This window comes from Cyanistes caeruleus, chromosome Z, assembly GCF_971803275.1.
Source record: "Cyanistes caeruleus chromosome Z, bCyaCae1.hap1.1, whole genome shotgun sequence".
Lineage (NCBI taxonomy): Eukaryota > Metazoa > Chordata > Aves > Passeriformes > Paridae > Cyanistes > Cyanistes caeruleus.
Window position 1 is genome coordinate 67,912,706 of NC_141732.1, and position 15,550 is coordinate 67,928,255.

The 15,550-nt window shown below is 40.7% G+C and overlaps 1 protein-coding gene across 1 annotated transcript in view; it reads left to right on the forward strand.

Moving 5' to 3' along the window:
• PLCXD3 (phosphatidylinositol specific phospholipase C X domain containing 3) overlaps positions 1-15,550 on the forward strand; it is a 78,205-nt gene that overhangs the window by 46,127 nt on the left and 16,528 nt on the right. The window contains exon 2 of the mRNA XM_023944675.2: positions 795-1,503. Within this exon, the coding sequence (XP_023800443.2) occupies positions 795-1,503 (709 nt within the window). The remainder of the gene's footprint in view (positions 1-794; positions 1,504-15,550) is intronic.

The window sequence follows — 15,550 nt, forward strand, 5'->3', positions numbered from 1 at the left end:
TTTGAGATTGTAGGGTGGACATACCTTGAGACAGAGAATTTTTTATGGCAAAATGCCCTACATATTTGTATTCAACTTTATGTTGTAGAAAAGGGCAACTCCTGTGCATAGGCATGCTAAATTTTGCGTCCCATTCCTGTGAAGAGCATACAGAGTTTCTGAATTTTATCAGTGGAATGTGATGCTATTCTTGACTCTGTTGTACTTTTTTAGCAAAGGAAAGTAAAGAATTTTAGCAATAAATTTAAAAAGGAAAAAAGTATTCAGTAATCTTGTGGATGACCAGATGAGACTTGAAATAAAGATCAGAAAGGTTATATTCCTTGACATTTTTCCAATTCCTATTTTACCTGGCCATAAAGGTGTATGTGGAAAGATTTTGGTTTGTTTTGATTTTTCCTTTGCTTCTACAAACTAGACAGTGCATGATTCAGTGTTCAGGGCCAAACTCCTCTCCTTGGCTCAAGGGATTTATTGTGTGACTAGCTTTGCAACCAGAATTGCTTTGATGTTCAGAGACCACTGGGTTCATTGAGCCTAAAGGCATAAGTAAGAGCTGGAAGAGAGTGACTGAGCATCCAGACAAGCAGTGAAACAGACTTTTTTCAAGTTCCTACAAGGTGTTCTTGGGGCAAATGCTGCCAGACAAATGTACTGTTGTTGAGGGAAATGGCAGGGGAGGTGGTTGGTGGGTGTTGGTACAGGTCATAAAATTATTTTCATTGAGAAAAACCCACTAAAGGCTTTTAATAGATGAGTACAATACTGATAATTTTTCTTTCTTGTGTTTTTAGGGTCTCATGACTCTTTTAGCTTCTACATTGATGAAGCCTCTCCAGTTGGGCCTGAACAGCCGGAGACAGTCCAGAATTTTGTGTCAGTTTTTGGCACTGTGGCTAAAAAGCTGATGAGGAAGTGGTTGGCTACACAGACCATGAACTTCACCAGCCAGCTGGGGGCAGGTATCCGGTATTTTGATCTCAGAATTTCCACCAAGCCCAGAGACCCAGACAATGAACTCTACTTCGCTCATGGTTTATTCAGTGCCAAAGTCAAAGAAGGTCTGGAGGAGATCAACGCATTTCTCACTGAGCACCCGAAAGAAGTGGTCTTCTTGGACTTCAATCATTTCTACGGGATGCAAAAGTGCCACCATGAAAAGCTTGTCCAGATGCTCAAGGACACATACGGAAACAAAATGTGTCCTGCTATATTTGCCCATGAAGTCAGTCTCCAGTACCTGTGGGAAAAGGAGCACCAAGTGCTAGTGTTCTACCACAGCCCAGTGGCTGTCGAGGTGGCCTTTCTGTGGCCAGGCCAGATGATGCCAGCTCCCTGGGCAAACACAACGGATACGGAAAAGCTGATTCAGTTCCTGCAGGCATCAATCACTGAAAGAAGAAAGAAAGGCTCCTTTTTCATATCTCAAGTAGTGCTGACGCCAAAGGCTAGTACGGTGGTGAAAGGGGTTGCAAGTGGTCTCAGAGAAACGATCACAGAAAGGTGAGTTTGTGGCTGGTAAGGTGTGCTGACTGTGCTGACTGCATGTTGGTAGTGCTGTTTTTCCAATTCCCTTTAAAGACACTCCGGCTGATGCATTTCTTCCATTCTACTGTGGGCTAGTCAGAACTTAGCATAATCCTAAAATATCTGAAGAGAAACACATTGAAGGACAAGCTTTTGCATCTTGAAAGAAAATCTGCAACTGAAGCATAATGAGATATTAGGGGATTGGCTTAACCTTCTCTTTTTTCTGGATGCAGGTTTTGCTGATTTGTTTTGTTTTCCAAATGTGGAAAACATACCATAAGCACTGAATATTGTGTCTAGAATTTCCTTACTGGAAAATCTTATCTGTATGATCTAGACAAATCTATCTGTACGATCTAGATAATTTTAGCTTTTATTTGTGAATCAAGCTTCAGATATTGGATCAAAATAAAAAATTTTGTTGTGGCTCATCAACAAAGTCTGATGCAGAATTTGCCTTTACACACCTCAAAGATGTATGGTTTTTCTGTCTCTATACCATCACACGTTGTATCAAAGACGGCAGGACACCATCAGAGAGAATTTGACTCCTTAAAGGCTTTCTTCATTTATCATACAGGAAAGACCGCAGACCGTTGTATAGGTTCTGTACATGAATAGTTTGTTGACAGGCCATTAGTTGTTATATTGCAAAAAAAGCCACCTGTGCAAGACATGCATTATTTACACTGTTCTGACTTAGATAAATCACAGCCAATTTTGAGCTTAAAGGCATGTGACTATATTCTTGACAAATTGGTATGAAAACTGAAATTTAATGCTGAGACACAAGAGCTATTTTCTTTCTCTCCTTAAAAATAAAGAAGAGTTGCAGAGTGTAAAAAAAATTCACAGTGGGGGTCAGTGGCCTGCTAATGTTTTGCTCTTTGCAGGATGTGCCTGTGACAGGAAGGTCTGTTGGGAGCATATCCCCTTCTGTGAGATGAAAGATGCAGTGTCTGCAAAGAAAACAGGCCTCATATTTGTGAAAGGTTGAGCTGTTTTTATGGCAGCTTTCCAAAACAGCTGTTAACTTGAAAAAATAGGTAAAAACTTTACCTGACATGGTAAAACACTAACATGGAAGGTTTTATGAGCAGTGGAATATGATTTAGAAGTCCTTGTGTGAGTGCACTTGGTGTATCCTTTGTCTGTGTTTTATAGGCTCCGTGGGACTGGGTAGGCTCCCTCTCTCCTGAGTATGAAGAGCACTTCTCCATACTAAAACACTGCTTTGTTGATGGATTTTGCCAATAATACCTTGTTGTTAAGGGATTTTTTCCCTCTGGTAAATATCTTCCTGAGTGTTCTTTAGAACATGAAGTATCATGATCCGGAAACTAACAGGTTGTTCTTGAAGCTTCTTGTATGAATAAAATAGCCATCAAACCCCATTTTCTTCATCTTTGGCTTACAATGTGCTTTTTAGAAGCTGTTTGTAAAACAAAGACTTGAAATAGATGCTGAATATGTTTGACTGGGCTTTGAATCCAGGGCTGTTGAACTCTTAGTATGCCTTTCCAGCAGCAAACCTTGAAATTGTAGCTACCTTCAAAAGTCAATAAATAATTGAATAAAAACCTGGAAATGTTGTTTTGCCAGAGATTTTTCACATGATCCCCAAGTGTGTAGTCACATCTGCCACATAAAAAGTTTTTTTTCCTTTTTTGCATAATTCTTTTAGCCATTATGAAAGAAATAGACCTTCAAAATAATCTCCAAGGCTAATATTTAGTCTTCCCAGTGTGGCATCTCATTTTGCGTTTTTCTTTTTAGTACAAAAATACACTATAGGAAGAAACAGGCTTTGAATTTATGATAATGTAGACAGCAACTGAGCCTGTATTTTGGGTTAACTGCTCTAAAAGTAAACATCAAATATATTTTATGATTATTCTGTTAAAAAATAAATAGGCAAGCAATTAAAAGATGAAGTACAATTTACACAATAGAATTTGCACTGTTGTTTTCAATCTCACTGCCTTAATATTTCAGTAGCCTAAAAATATGGAATCCATACAAAAGGTACTAAGATGTACATTCCAGCTGTGCTTTTTTTGTGACTTTGAACCATCATGCAGTAAAAATATTATTTTGTCCTTTTCAGAATAAATACCCAATTAAATCCCATCTTTATGTCCAGGTAGATAACATATGCGCTTTTGCTACCATTTACTGCATAGACTTATATATTATACTGTTTACCTTATTGAGAAATGCTGGGGATGTAAGGCTAATGTAGAGCCTTACATTAAGAATGCAGTTATCTTGCTAATTGAAGCGGTTTTGTAATCATGATTGGATAGGGTTCTTCCCTCCCATTGAATTTTAAAAGATCTGAATGCAAATGAATAAGGTTGAATTTTTCAAATAATTTTGGTGTGGGGGTTTGTTGTTTGGTTTAGGTTTGGTTGGTGTGATAGATTGGCATTAAAAAAAAAAAAAAAAAGAGAAAAGTAAGAAACACCTAAGAAAGTTAAGGATGCTGGAGGCTGGTGGGAGTTTTTTCTCCTGGCCAATAACTGGCCATTTCTGAGAACTGAGTAGTTTTGACCATTGAAAAGTGAGATCAAACTGTGAACAGCACCCTTTAAAACGTAAGCCCGGGAATTTCTTATTTCCTCTCTGGTTTCCAGCTGTAAGAGGTAACAGAGCTCCGGTTCAGCCTCCCCCCAGGCCGGACAAGGCCACGGTGGGGGGAGCGGGGCTGGCCGGAGATCTGCGGGTCCCAGGAAACTAAATTGGTGAATCTAAACCACTACAGTTGGGTTATTTGTGTTTTTTCCTAAATTAAGTATTACATTTAAGAAATGTTCCTTTGGCATGGTTGAGTAAAAGCTGTAGTAATTTCTTTTGTTTTGTTCCTCCACCTGTACAGTGGCCTTTTACATATTGACTTAGTTTTGAAAATAGGGCAAAGCTTAGATCCTCTCAGATGCAACAAAACATACCAGGTTTTGGTCTCTGAAGTCAATCATTGGTCATGAAATTGTTTATGATTTGAAGAGCAGTGGCTACCTTAGAGGGAGAGCATAGTTTCCCTCAGTCACAGCATCCATTGGACTAGGAAATCTGTGAGCAGACTCCATGCAGCAATTCTATCCAGAATCCAATCTGCTATTTTGCAGTTTATGTTGGGAAAGAGCACAGTGAAATATTCCTCTGTCACCAAGATGGTTGGTTTAATGGCTTTTCCATGACTGCCTGTGGTGGTGGAGGTTCACATGCACACTGCTGTACAGCAGCCTTCCAAGGCAATATATTTCAGGAGAAGGGATATTATTCTTTAACCTGTTTCCTAGAGCACAGATATGCAAGCTGTGAGGCCCAAAATAACCTCAATTAAAGAAACCAACCAACCAATAAACAAACAAACCAAAAAACCCCCCCAAAATTTCATGCTCCTAAGACTCAATTCAGCGAATATAAACCAGGAGTTTTCTACTGATAATGTTTGCTTACACACTTTGCTGCCATCGCAGGCAGTGTTCTGTGGTACAGTAATTAGAAAGAAGGAGAAATTAAAAGTTGTGAAGCTTTCTGTCCTGCACAAATACAAGAGGGCAAAGCCATTTCTTGTAAAGTCTTCCTAGGCCCACAGTTCAGTATAACAAAATTCAATAACACACACTTCACCTTCATTTACTTGAATGAGGAGAATAGCTTGCATATGTGCACATTATGTTTCTTGGATTTGATGAAAAACTTTGAGGACTATCAGTGTGTTTCCAGGCTTAACATTCTATCACACACACAATTTAGATTCCAAGAAATTCTCCTTAGCAAACAGTATATGCCAAATGAATTGCATTTTCTGTGTTCATTGAATTAACTTCACAGTGAGGCAGCTGCCTTCAGCATATCTGAAAGGTGGTTGTGAGACACCCTTTTGATTAGTGTAGAGCTGTTCCTAATAATCTAGTTTGCTTTCTGATTTGCAGTGATATTACTAATTTTATCTATGACACTTGAGACAAGCATGATACTCTCTTTGTTGTCTCTGCCATTTATTAATATAGCAGAAGAATAGATCTCCTTCAGAAGATGCAGAAATCCTGTGGCACTTGTAAAGCTTTCAAAAAATAGAAAGTAAACACATACCCCGCCAATTGTCACTTGATTTCCAAATTAATCTCTAAGGATAATGTTCTCTGTGGCTCACATATGACTAAATCCTTGCCTACCATGCTAAAGCTTCCTCCTTAGCAACCAAACCAAATTTGAAAAAAAAATATCCTGCAGATGAGAATGAACCTTTTGAAGTGGAGGCAAAGCATCCAATCCACGCTATTAGCAGAAGGGGTGGTAAGTAGGCCACAGAAACTGTCAGGAGAAAATCCGTCTCTGGGTACAGTCATGAACTAAGCACAGTCAGATTTAGCTAGGGAATAGATGATATTTTATGAAAAATGATCCCTGAGGTTGCAAGAAGTGGGATTTTTTGAGTCAGTTACTGATGGTGCCACATCTCCGTCAGCTGAATTTTTGAGTTTCTATGTGGCAGGAGGAGTGGGAATTGATCATCTTTTAATCCACACTTCATACTGACTGATGCCATTCTTAAACTATTTTATATGAAAAAGAAAAACAACAGAAATGGCAACTGTGGCAACTATATTTTTCTGATTTTCTGCATCCTTCCTGATTGTAACCTTAGTGTCTGTCTCTGTTATGGGCTGCAGGAGAGCACCAAGCTCCAGTGAGCTGGTTCTGATTTTAGGACTTGAGAAGCTGATGTGTCAGCTCTTTAGCGACTGAGAGGTGAGGGGAGACTCAGTCCCTCACTAATGTGTGTGGTACAAGCACACCTACCACACTGTGTTTGCCTTGGGACATGGCTATCTTTTCCTTTCTTTTTGTTTTTTTGGTTTTTTTTGGTTTTGTTTGTTTGTTTTATGGTTTTTTGTTGTTTTTTTTTGTTTTGGTTTTTGTTTTTTGGGGGGTTTTTTTTGTTGTTTTTTTGTTTGTTTGTTTGTTTTTTGGGTTTTTGGGGTTTTTTTAAATTATTATTATTTCCTGACCACAGGAGGCACAAAATGGCATTCTGGTATATTAGTAGGCTATTCAAATGAACTCTGGGCAATTCAGAAAAATCTTTAATATTTCTGTTCTTCCTCAAACTATCCTTAATTACTTTTCCAGTCCCTCTACACAAGAGGCAGTCTGTGTTTGCACACAGAACAGCACAGGGAGATTTCATTGGAAGAATCTATCTACCATGTTAACAGGCCTGCACAATGACAATTGTGCAGTTAACACAAAGCCCAATGGGCTCTGTGTGTGTAGTGGCATTTCATCATCTGACCATCTGTCTGCATGAGAATTTCAGTGGAGCATTCCCATAGGAAGGCCTGTGTGGTTGTGTCTGATGGCTTTGCTCATGAACTTGGAACAGTATTAAATTGTCACAAAATACAGATTTTTAATAACTTTGTTTAAGTATTTACGTACCCACTAGTAGACTGTGGGATTTGGTGAAGGAGGAAGATTGGTGGTGATCACCATGGTGACTTCCATGATCAGTTGCTTGGCTTTTGGGAGTTTGTTTGGGGTAGTTGTCTTGATGTTTTCTTGTGGTAGGTATGGGTGTCTTGCTATTTTTCTGTTTGTGTGGTGTGCTTGTGAGTTTTATTATGCTGGGCATCAAAATATCTGCTTACAGTTACTGTGTGTGCTGTGTGACTCCTTGTAAATATACTTTATGTTTTCCTGTCGTAGGAACACTCTGGGCACAGTGTGACCCTGCACACACAGACAGCAGCAAGTGTTTTTCATCACAAAAAAGGAAATGTTCATTCTCTCAGCTCCACTGCTGTAAGCTGTCTCTAACATCTACTTGTCTCAAAGATTTCACACTTCAATCTTTACGGCTGCTATAGTGAAATTGCAAATGTCTCATTAAGTTGCTTGGGTTTTCTTTGATCTTTCTGCATTACTCAGATCACTAAGGAAACTCAAAAGCTAATAGATGCTAACAAGTTCTGACCCCAGGGAAAATAAATTTGCTAATGTTGGGCCTGAGTCTGTCTGTAGCTGCTTTTACCTCATTGTGAAGGAAATGGTTCCTTGATGGGTTAATCCTTCTGCTCTTCATTTATAAGGTACAAAATGAGCACAGAGATTGACACAAACAAGCTTGTCCAGGTGTATTCACAAGGTGGTATTCAAGCTGGTAATAATTTTCTGTAAAGCGAAGATGTTTCGCACAAACACAAGCAAATACAAACTCAGTAGATATGGCAACGTCCATGTCTCTGTGTTGAGTTAGCTCTTGTGTGCTGCAAACCATTGCTTTCAGGGTTATATAAGTAGCTCTATATGCACATCTTTGTCAAAGTTTAAGGAGAGAACTGCACAGCTCTGCATGAACTAACATGCTCATTATATGTTTGGAAGTTTGAATTTTTAATCTTCTGTAGCTGCTCCATGGTTCTAGAGGGGTAGGATGTGAATAGAAATGTCAAAACAAAATCCTGACAGCTCTTAAAACCATGTTGAACATGCTGAAATCTATCATTTCTGATGGATTTGAGAAATTCTCAGTAGCCTCTAAAACCTCAGAAGACTTTCAAATGCAATATGGAGAGAATGCATCCACACTGTTTCTGGAGAAGTCACCTGCATATCCCCAGCTTCTGCAGCGGGCACCTCCACTTGGCTGGTAGGAAAGATTTAAGGCAGGAAGGGGTGTTAAAGGAGCCCTAGAGACAGAAACCCCTTAAATCCATTCTCAGAAGACAGACAAGCCTGAAATTAATTTAGTTAACTGCTTCCCTGTGCTTACAAACAAGTAGCCTTTGTGGGCTCAATGAGCAGTTGGCCACGCAGGCTACAGCCAGAGATGTGTTGGATAAAGCTTGCAGAGGAGGCAGTAGGGATTCTGGCACACTGCTGCCACAATTGTACAAAAGAGATTACTATGACAGGGGGCTGGAAATAGTGAAAGCAGCCAGACCAAAGGTCTTGTTGTTGTGCCACCTTCTGTATGATGCAGAATTTGCATAAACTATAAAAATGCCCATGCTTTTCTACTGTTAGAGCAGAGGTGATACAGTTTTTTCCTTAGGAATCTGTGGGTTGCAATGCAGTTTTTTTCTTAAGGAGTCACTGTCACTATGAAAGATGCTTGTTTCATGAATACAAATCCTGCAAATATCTAGCCTTATTTTACTCATCTTTTCTTTACAACTTTACTTTTAGGCAAATTCTTAATAATTATATTTTTCTCCAGCATAATTTTTTTTTTTTTTTGGAAGGGGAAGGGAGGGCTAAGTCTAGTATACAAACTTGATGTTGTCAAAGATTATAATAAGAAATTGACTGTAATTATAATGATATAATTGCATGTATTGTCCTGGGTTGTACAGTTGCCCTAGAGAGCATAGCCTTTTATATTAAAATGTCTTTCAGTATTTATTTCAGACACTAAGAAAAATAATAAAAGACATATCTATAAGATGCTGAATGATCATGCAGTGGGATTTGACCTTTGGCAATATTTTAATACTGTAGCTGTTGATCTGAGGGTTTTTGTAGCTAAGCAACTGTCATCCAGAATGTATTATATCATAAAAGAGTATTAAGATATGAAGGAGACTAAGTAGTTAGAGTGAAATAGGAGCCATGGTGAGATGCAGGCACTTTCCTATTGAACATTTTTGTTTTCAGAGCTATAGCATGAAGGATGAACCTTACCATGATTTGTTTCATGGAGGAGTATTGAAACCTGCACCCTGCACTCTCAGTTCTGTGAGCAGGCACTGTTGTATAGTAAATCAAATATGAAATTAGATCTTGGGTAACGGACACATTAATTTCGCTGTTAGCAGCAAAGAGGGACTGCCATGGATCTTTATTCCCTTCTTACTTTGATTTAGAATCAAAGATTCAATAAGCTTAGGAAGAGATCTCCAAGATCATTGAGTCCAGTCTTTGACCAAATACCATCATGCCAAGTAAACTCTACCACAAAGTGCCATGTCCAATAGTTTCCTGAACACTTCCAGGGATGGTGATTCCAGCATCTCCTTGGGCAGCCAATTTCCAATCCCTAACCACCCTTCCAGTGAAGAAATTTTTCCTGATGTCCAACCTGAGCCTCCTGTAGTGCACCTTGGGGCCACTTCCTCATGTCCTGTCCCAGGTTGCCTGGTCAACCCCACTATTTTACAACCTGTGCAGCCTTCTACAGGGCAAAAAGTTGACTGCTGAGCCTCTTTTTCTGCAGGCAAAATAACCCCACTCCCTCAGCCATTTCTCATTTGACTTACTCTCTAGACCATTTCTCAGCTCTGATGCCCTTCTCTGGACTCACTCCAGCACCTCCATGTCTTTTTTTTGAATGAGGGGCCCAAAGCTAGGCACAGGATTCAAGGTACAGCCTCACCAGTGCCCAGGACAGGGGGACAATCCCTGCCCTGCTCCTGCTGGCCACACTATTGCTGAGCCAGGCCAGGATGCCATTGGCCTTCTTGGCCACCTGGGCACAGCCTGGCTCATGTTCAGCTGCTGCCACCAGCACCCCCAGGTCCTTTCCAGCCACTCTGCCCCAGCCTGTGGCACTGCCTGGGGTTGGTGTGACCCAAGGGCAGGAGCCAGCACTGGGCCTTGTTGAACCTCACACCATTGGCCTCAGCCCATTGATCCAGCCTGTCCTGATCCCTCTGCAGGGACTTCCTGCCCTCCAGCACATCAACACTCCCACCCAAGTTATTTACATACTCTGATGTCTGAAACTGGCTTCTTTGCTTTCCCGGTGAGACCTGTTCAAATTACAGCTCTGAGGCAAGGCTATGTTCCCAAATGATTCCTGCAGATATGGTAGTGGACTATGTTGCTTGAATAATGGGGAAAGGTCATTTTGTCCAGTGTGTTCACTGCTGTTTCCTGTTTCAGTGGGTGTTGAAAAGAAACTTGTCTCCTTGTGAACAGGCATTTTTCTCAGAGCTAAGTTCATTACAATTTGTCTTGGATTTGCATGTCCTACCAGAGAAAAGCAACCACAGGACCTCTCTGTTCCCTGGATGGTTGAAGAAATTTTGGCCAAAAAAATCACTGAAATAGTGAGGACTGGCTCCTCATAACTTTTAATACTCTCTCAACTGGCTAGCTGTGTGGGTCTTGTGCCAACCACCCTGTGTCAGGAGGAGGATCTGCCCCTGCTAAAGGAACACTGTTGTCACTTCCTTTCCTTACCCATCTCTCTTCACTTCTCTCCTCCCACATGCTCTTTTTACTTAGATTTGTTTTTTTTTTTCTTCTAAGCTACTGCAAGTAGTCAGCCCAGCAAGTTTCATTTCTACTTTAGCCACATTTGAAGTGCTGGTTAGGGTTTGGGTAATTAGGGTGAAAATATAAATCTGATGCCAGAGTGTTACCAGCCTTTAGAGATTGTAAAGATTTAGGAAAGGATGTTTTGTACCCAGGGATGCTGTTTCAGGCTGTTGTCAGGTGCCAGGTGGGTGGTCCTGAAGCTTATTTCTGGAATGTCACCAAGGTCCTTGTGTGTTGTCCAAGACTGGTGCTGCTTCTGTGAAGAGCAGGAGCACATGGCATGGGGAGTGTCTGTGCTCAGTTTGGTCCATCTATTAAGCATCCTTATGCTAAAGGTAAAGGATAGGACTCAGTTGAGAGAGGTGAGCAAGGTCACTTCTGTGGCACTGCAAACAAGAGCCATGCTCTTGCTCTGTTCTCACACCAGGCACAGCAAGTTCTTCTGAGCCTGTTGCTAATTGCAGCTCAGAACATTTGGCTGATAATGATCTGTCTCGCCTAGCAGCATTTGCTGCTGGCTTTCTCTCCATCAGACAGTGTTTCACTGCTGTTAGTGTCTGGCTGTGCTAGAACAAGAGACATAAATCCAGCTGAATGGTTTTCTCTTGGTGGAAAGCACCCTCATTTGAGCTCTGCAATCTGAGGAACATTTGTGGAGGTATTAATCCATATGATGAACACCTGGTTTGTTTTGTTTTTTTCTTCTAAGATATATCTTATAAGAAATACAGGTGGACTGTTTGAAAAATACTTTTCAGCTCTGGCATGATATTGCTTTGTCCTTTAATAACTGGAAGTATAAGTATCCAAAAGAGGGGTACAAAGATGCTGAAGGGTCTAGAGGAGACACCATATGAAGACTGAGTTCACTTGGCTTGTTCAGACTGGAGGAGTTCTAGAGGAGACCTCGTAGCAGACTGGAGTTTTGTCACAAGGGGAAATGGAGAGGCAGGCACTGATCTTTCTCTCTGTTCACCAGTGACAGGACCATGGGAATGGCATGAAGCTCTGTCAGGAGAGGTTAAGGTTGGATATCAGGACAAGGTTCTTTATCTGGAGGGTGGTCAGGGGACAGCTCCCCAGGGAAGCAGTCACAGCACCAAATGTGACAGAGTCCAAGAAGAGTTTGGACAATGCTCTCAGGCATTGTCACATGGTCACACATTGTCACACACATGGTGTGACTCTTGGGGTTGTCTTGTGCGGGCCAGGAGTTGGATTTTGATGATCCTTGTGGGTTCCTTCCAAGTCAAGATATTCTACAATTCTATGAAATAATGCATTGGATGGACTGACAACCAGGATTAGTTACTGTAATTCCCTCTTGGTAACTTTCTGGATTCCTATCCTGCTGACCTGTGCTGGTATGAAAGCAAACCAGGGGGAGATCATAAGTCAGAACTACAATTTAATAGGAAAATTAAAATAAAATGCAATAGTACAAAACCACTGACAGAGTCAGAATACAACCTGACACCCTGTTGGTCAGGGTGTTGGTAGCACCAGGGTGGCTGCAGTGCTCCTGGAGTGACAGACGTGGTTCTGTTGAAGCAGTGATCCTGTAGAAATGCTGTAGTTTTCCTCTGAAGATGCAGTGGTGGTGTAGATGGATCCAGTGTTTCCTTTGGGAAGCCAGTGGAGAAAAACTGCCTATGTTGTTCCAGGTTTCAGATTACATCCAGGTAGGAATGCTTGGCTCCTCCCCCTGGGTGGAGCATCTGGCAATGGGATGATGTAATTTTATCAGTCATGCAATGAGACTCAATGGCCCATTAACAGAAGAAATCCTTCTGGAGGGAGGATGGAAGAGATAAAGAACACTGCCCCACCCGGTTTTAACAGATGGTAATAGAACACATACTTTTGGTTACATCTTGCATTGTAACCTAAGACATGCCTGCACCAGCTGCCCAGCTCTTCTGAGAAGAGAGGGTCAATCTCTGGAGATATGGACTCACGTCTGCTACTTGAAGTGGTGCGTGTTTTTCTCCACTCTCTGTGAACTTGTGTAGTCTCTTAAATAACGTCTCTTGCCAGTGCACTGGGTCACACTGATAGAGGTTGTTCTAACAGATCTATCCATGTCTGTGCTGAGGCAGGGGTATGCAAGGTCTGTCTGTCTGGTCTTTTGGTGCAAGACAGGTGCTTAGCTGAGACTGACCACCATCGGTGTCTGGTGAGAGAGGTTTGTTGGAGGAAGAGGACTGCAGCAGCTCTGTGATGAATGTACAGCTTGGTCTGAATTCCGCAAGAGGAGTGCGAGCCACTGCAGGGACTCTCAGGCACCATGTACGACTAAGGTGGCAGGTCTGCTTTTCCTTGTGCTGATGAAGCAGCATGACTCAATGCCATGATGATGGAGAAGGGAATGACTTCTTTTGACAGCCTTTCTTCCCAGATATCTCAAGTGAATTGGCATCAAAGCAGGAGAGGAAAACCAGTATAAGAAGGAGATCAGATTCATGTTCTTTTTAGGAACTTGGTGGTATGTAAGTGTGTGGGACCTTATGAGAGACGTCCTAAAGTTCTGAGGGAATTGGCTGCTGGAGTTGCCAAGCTGCTCCATGGTGTTTGAAAATTCATGGCTGTCAGGTGGAGTCCCAGGTGACTGGAAAAAGGGAAATGTACCCATTTTTAAGAAGGGTAGAAGGGAGGACCTTGGGAACTCTGACCTGTTAGCCTCCCATCTGTGCCAGGGAAGATGATAAAAGAGTTCCTCGTGGCAGTTACATTAAGTCACAGGAAGGACAGGGAGGTGATTCAAGACAGCCATCACAGCTTTACTGATGGTAATTATTGCCTGGCCAACCTAGTAGTCTTCTATGATGGAGTGACCACATCAGTGGACAGGGGATGTCATCTATGTGGGCTTGTGTAAAGCCTTTGACATGGTCCCTCACAACATCCTTCTCTCTGAATCAGAGAGATGAATTTGAGCAGTAGACTTTGGTGAATAAGGACTGACTTGGATAGATATCCAGAGGTCAGAGTTCTGGTGGACATTAGTAACAAGTTATGTCCTTCAGATGACTTTCAAAGATCCATTTCAACCCAAAGAGTTAAGTTATTCCATGTCCTCTTTGCTAAAGTGTTTTTCAACCAAGTACCTCTCTCATCTTCTCTCCATGGGGATTTTACTTTATTGTTGATGCATCCTCTGTAGTCCCCTGGTAAATTTTTACAAGATATATAATGTATTTTTTAGTCTACCTTTTCCCTGATGGTTGGCAACCACAGTTCATTGCTGTAGAGTTCTCTTTAAATAAAATATGAGATCAATTCAAAAGTTATCAGTATTACTGGAAACATAAGACTTCTTACAATGTCTGCCTATTTTTGGTGCTAATTAGAACCAGTAAGAGTGCTCTAAGTCACCAAAGAATTTTTTGTTTTTAAAGCTAATTTGACATCACATCAGTAGTATATTATTTAATATTTTATATCCTTTGTCAAGAATTTGATCCACAGTTGTTAGTTTTTGAGATGTGACATCAGGTGCATATTTCTGTAAATTTTTTTCAACCCAGAGATTACAAAGCCACTTGTTCTTTTTCCCATCAATGCTGCTCCTTATTGAAAACTGCAGGTATTTTAAAGTCTACTCTTTAAAGTCTACTCTTTTTTCTTTTTCTTTCTTTTTTTTTTTTTTTTTTTTTTTTTTTCTCCCCCAGGACTGTTCCTTTCAGTGTTTTTCCCCAGGGAAAAGTCTATTTTAGCAAAATACTTTATGTCAAAACATTTTGATTTTCACTCCTATTAATCTGTCTTGTCTTTAGATTTATGTTACACTCTTAATTGCAATATTTAAAGCTGTTTCTATATTCACAGCTTTTCATTTTTTTTTATTCAGAAATTGGTCTTGCACTTTATTTCATCAAAAGGCCAACATTTTTGTTTTGCTTTCTAATATGAAACAAAATCACATTTTGAAATGCTGGAGTTTAATGGAACAGCAGCTCTTGGTTTCATAATCTTGGTTTCCCAGCTGTTTAGTATCACAGTGGATGTCTAGCACTGAAGCACCCAGCCTTCGCCTGCCCCTTGGTATCACAGCTGATCAAATGACAGAGTTTTTTTCTCTCATTCTCAAAATACATTTTAACTTTCTCATGACTATTAGAACCTACAGTTTTATCTGCTGTCTCTAAGATGAATACCAGCAGCCAGGCAAAGCCGCAATATTATTAACAGTATTAATTAAGATGGTGTGCACAATAAAAAACACTGTAGAAGGATGGAGTTCTTCAGGGAGACTCTATTGTCTAAGTAATGCTTTGGCACATTTCAGGGTCCTTTACTTTTATGCAGGAGAAATAAATCAGAATCTGTCCTTAATTTTTCTTTGAGAAAGTTCAACTGCTTTATTTTGGCTAGAAGTTAAATGACCAAACTTCCTTCTCTAAAATCTAAGTTTATTTGAACTCAAGGCAGACAGCATATTGGTGGATGTAATCTAGAGGCAGTTATTCAGGACTATGCAATGTGGGAGTCTGATGCGGCGTTTGAGTGATCTGAATTGTGCTGTCCATCATGTTATGCTGCCATTGATGGCATCATCTTGATGGTTCAAAACTCTTGACTATAAGGCTAAGTTAAAAGAAAGGATGAGTATTATTGTTTGATTACAAGATGTGCCAGTGATGAATGTTTAAAAGTGTGGCTCAGAGGTCAGCATAACTATCTAACAGAATGTAAGAAGCAGATATTATTTCCTCCAGAGCCTCCCCAAAGCCTTCTTTTCTCTGGG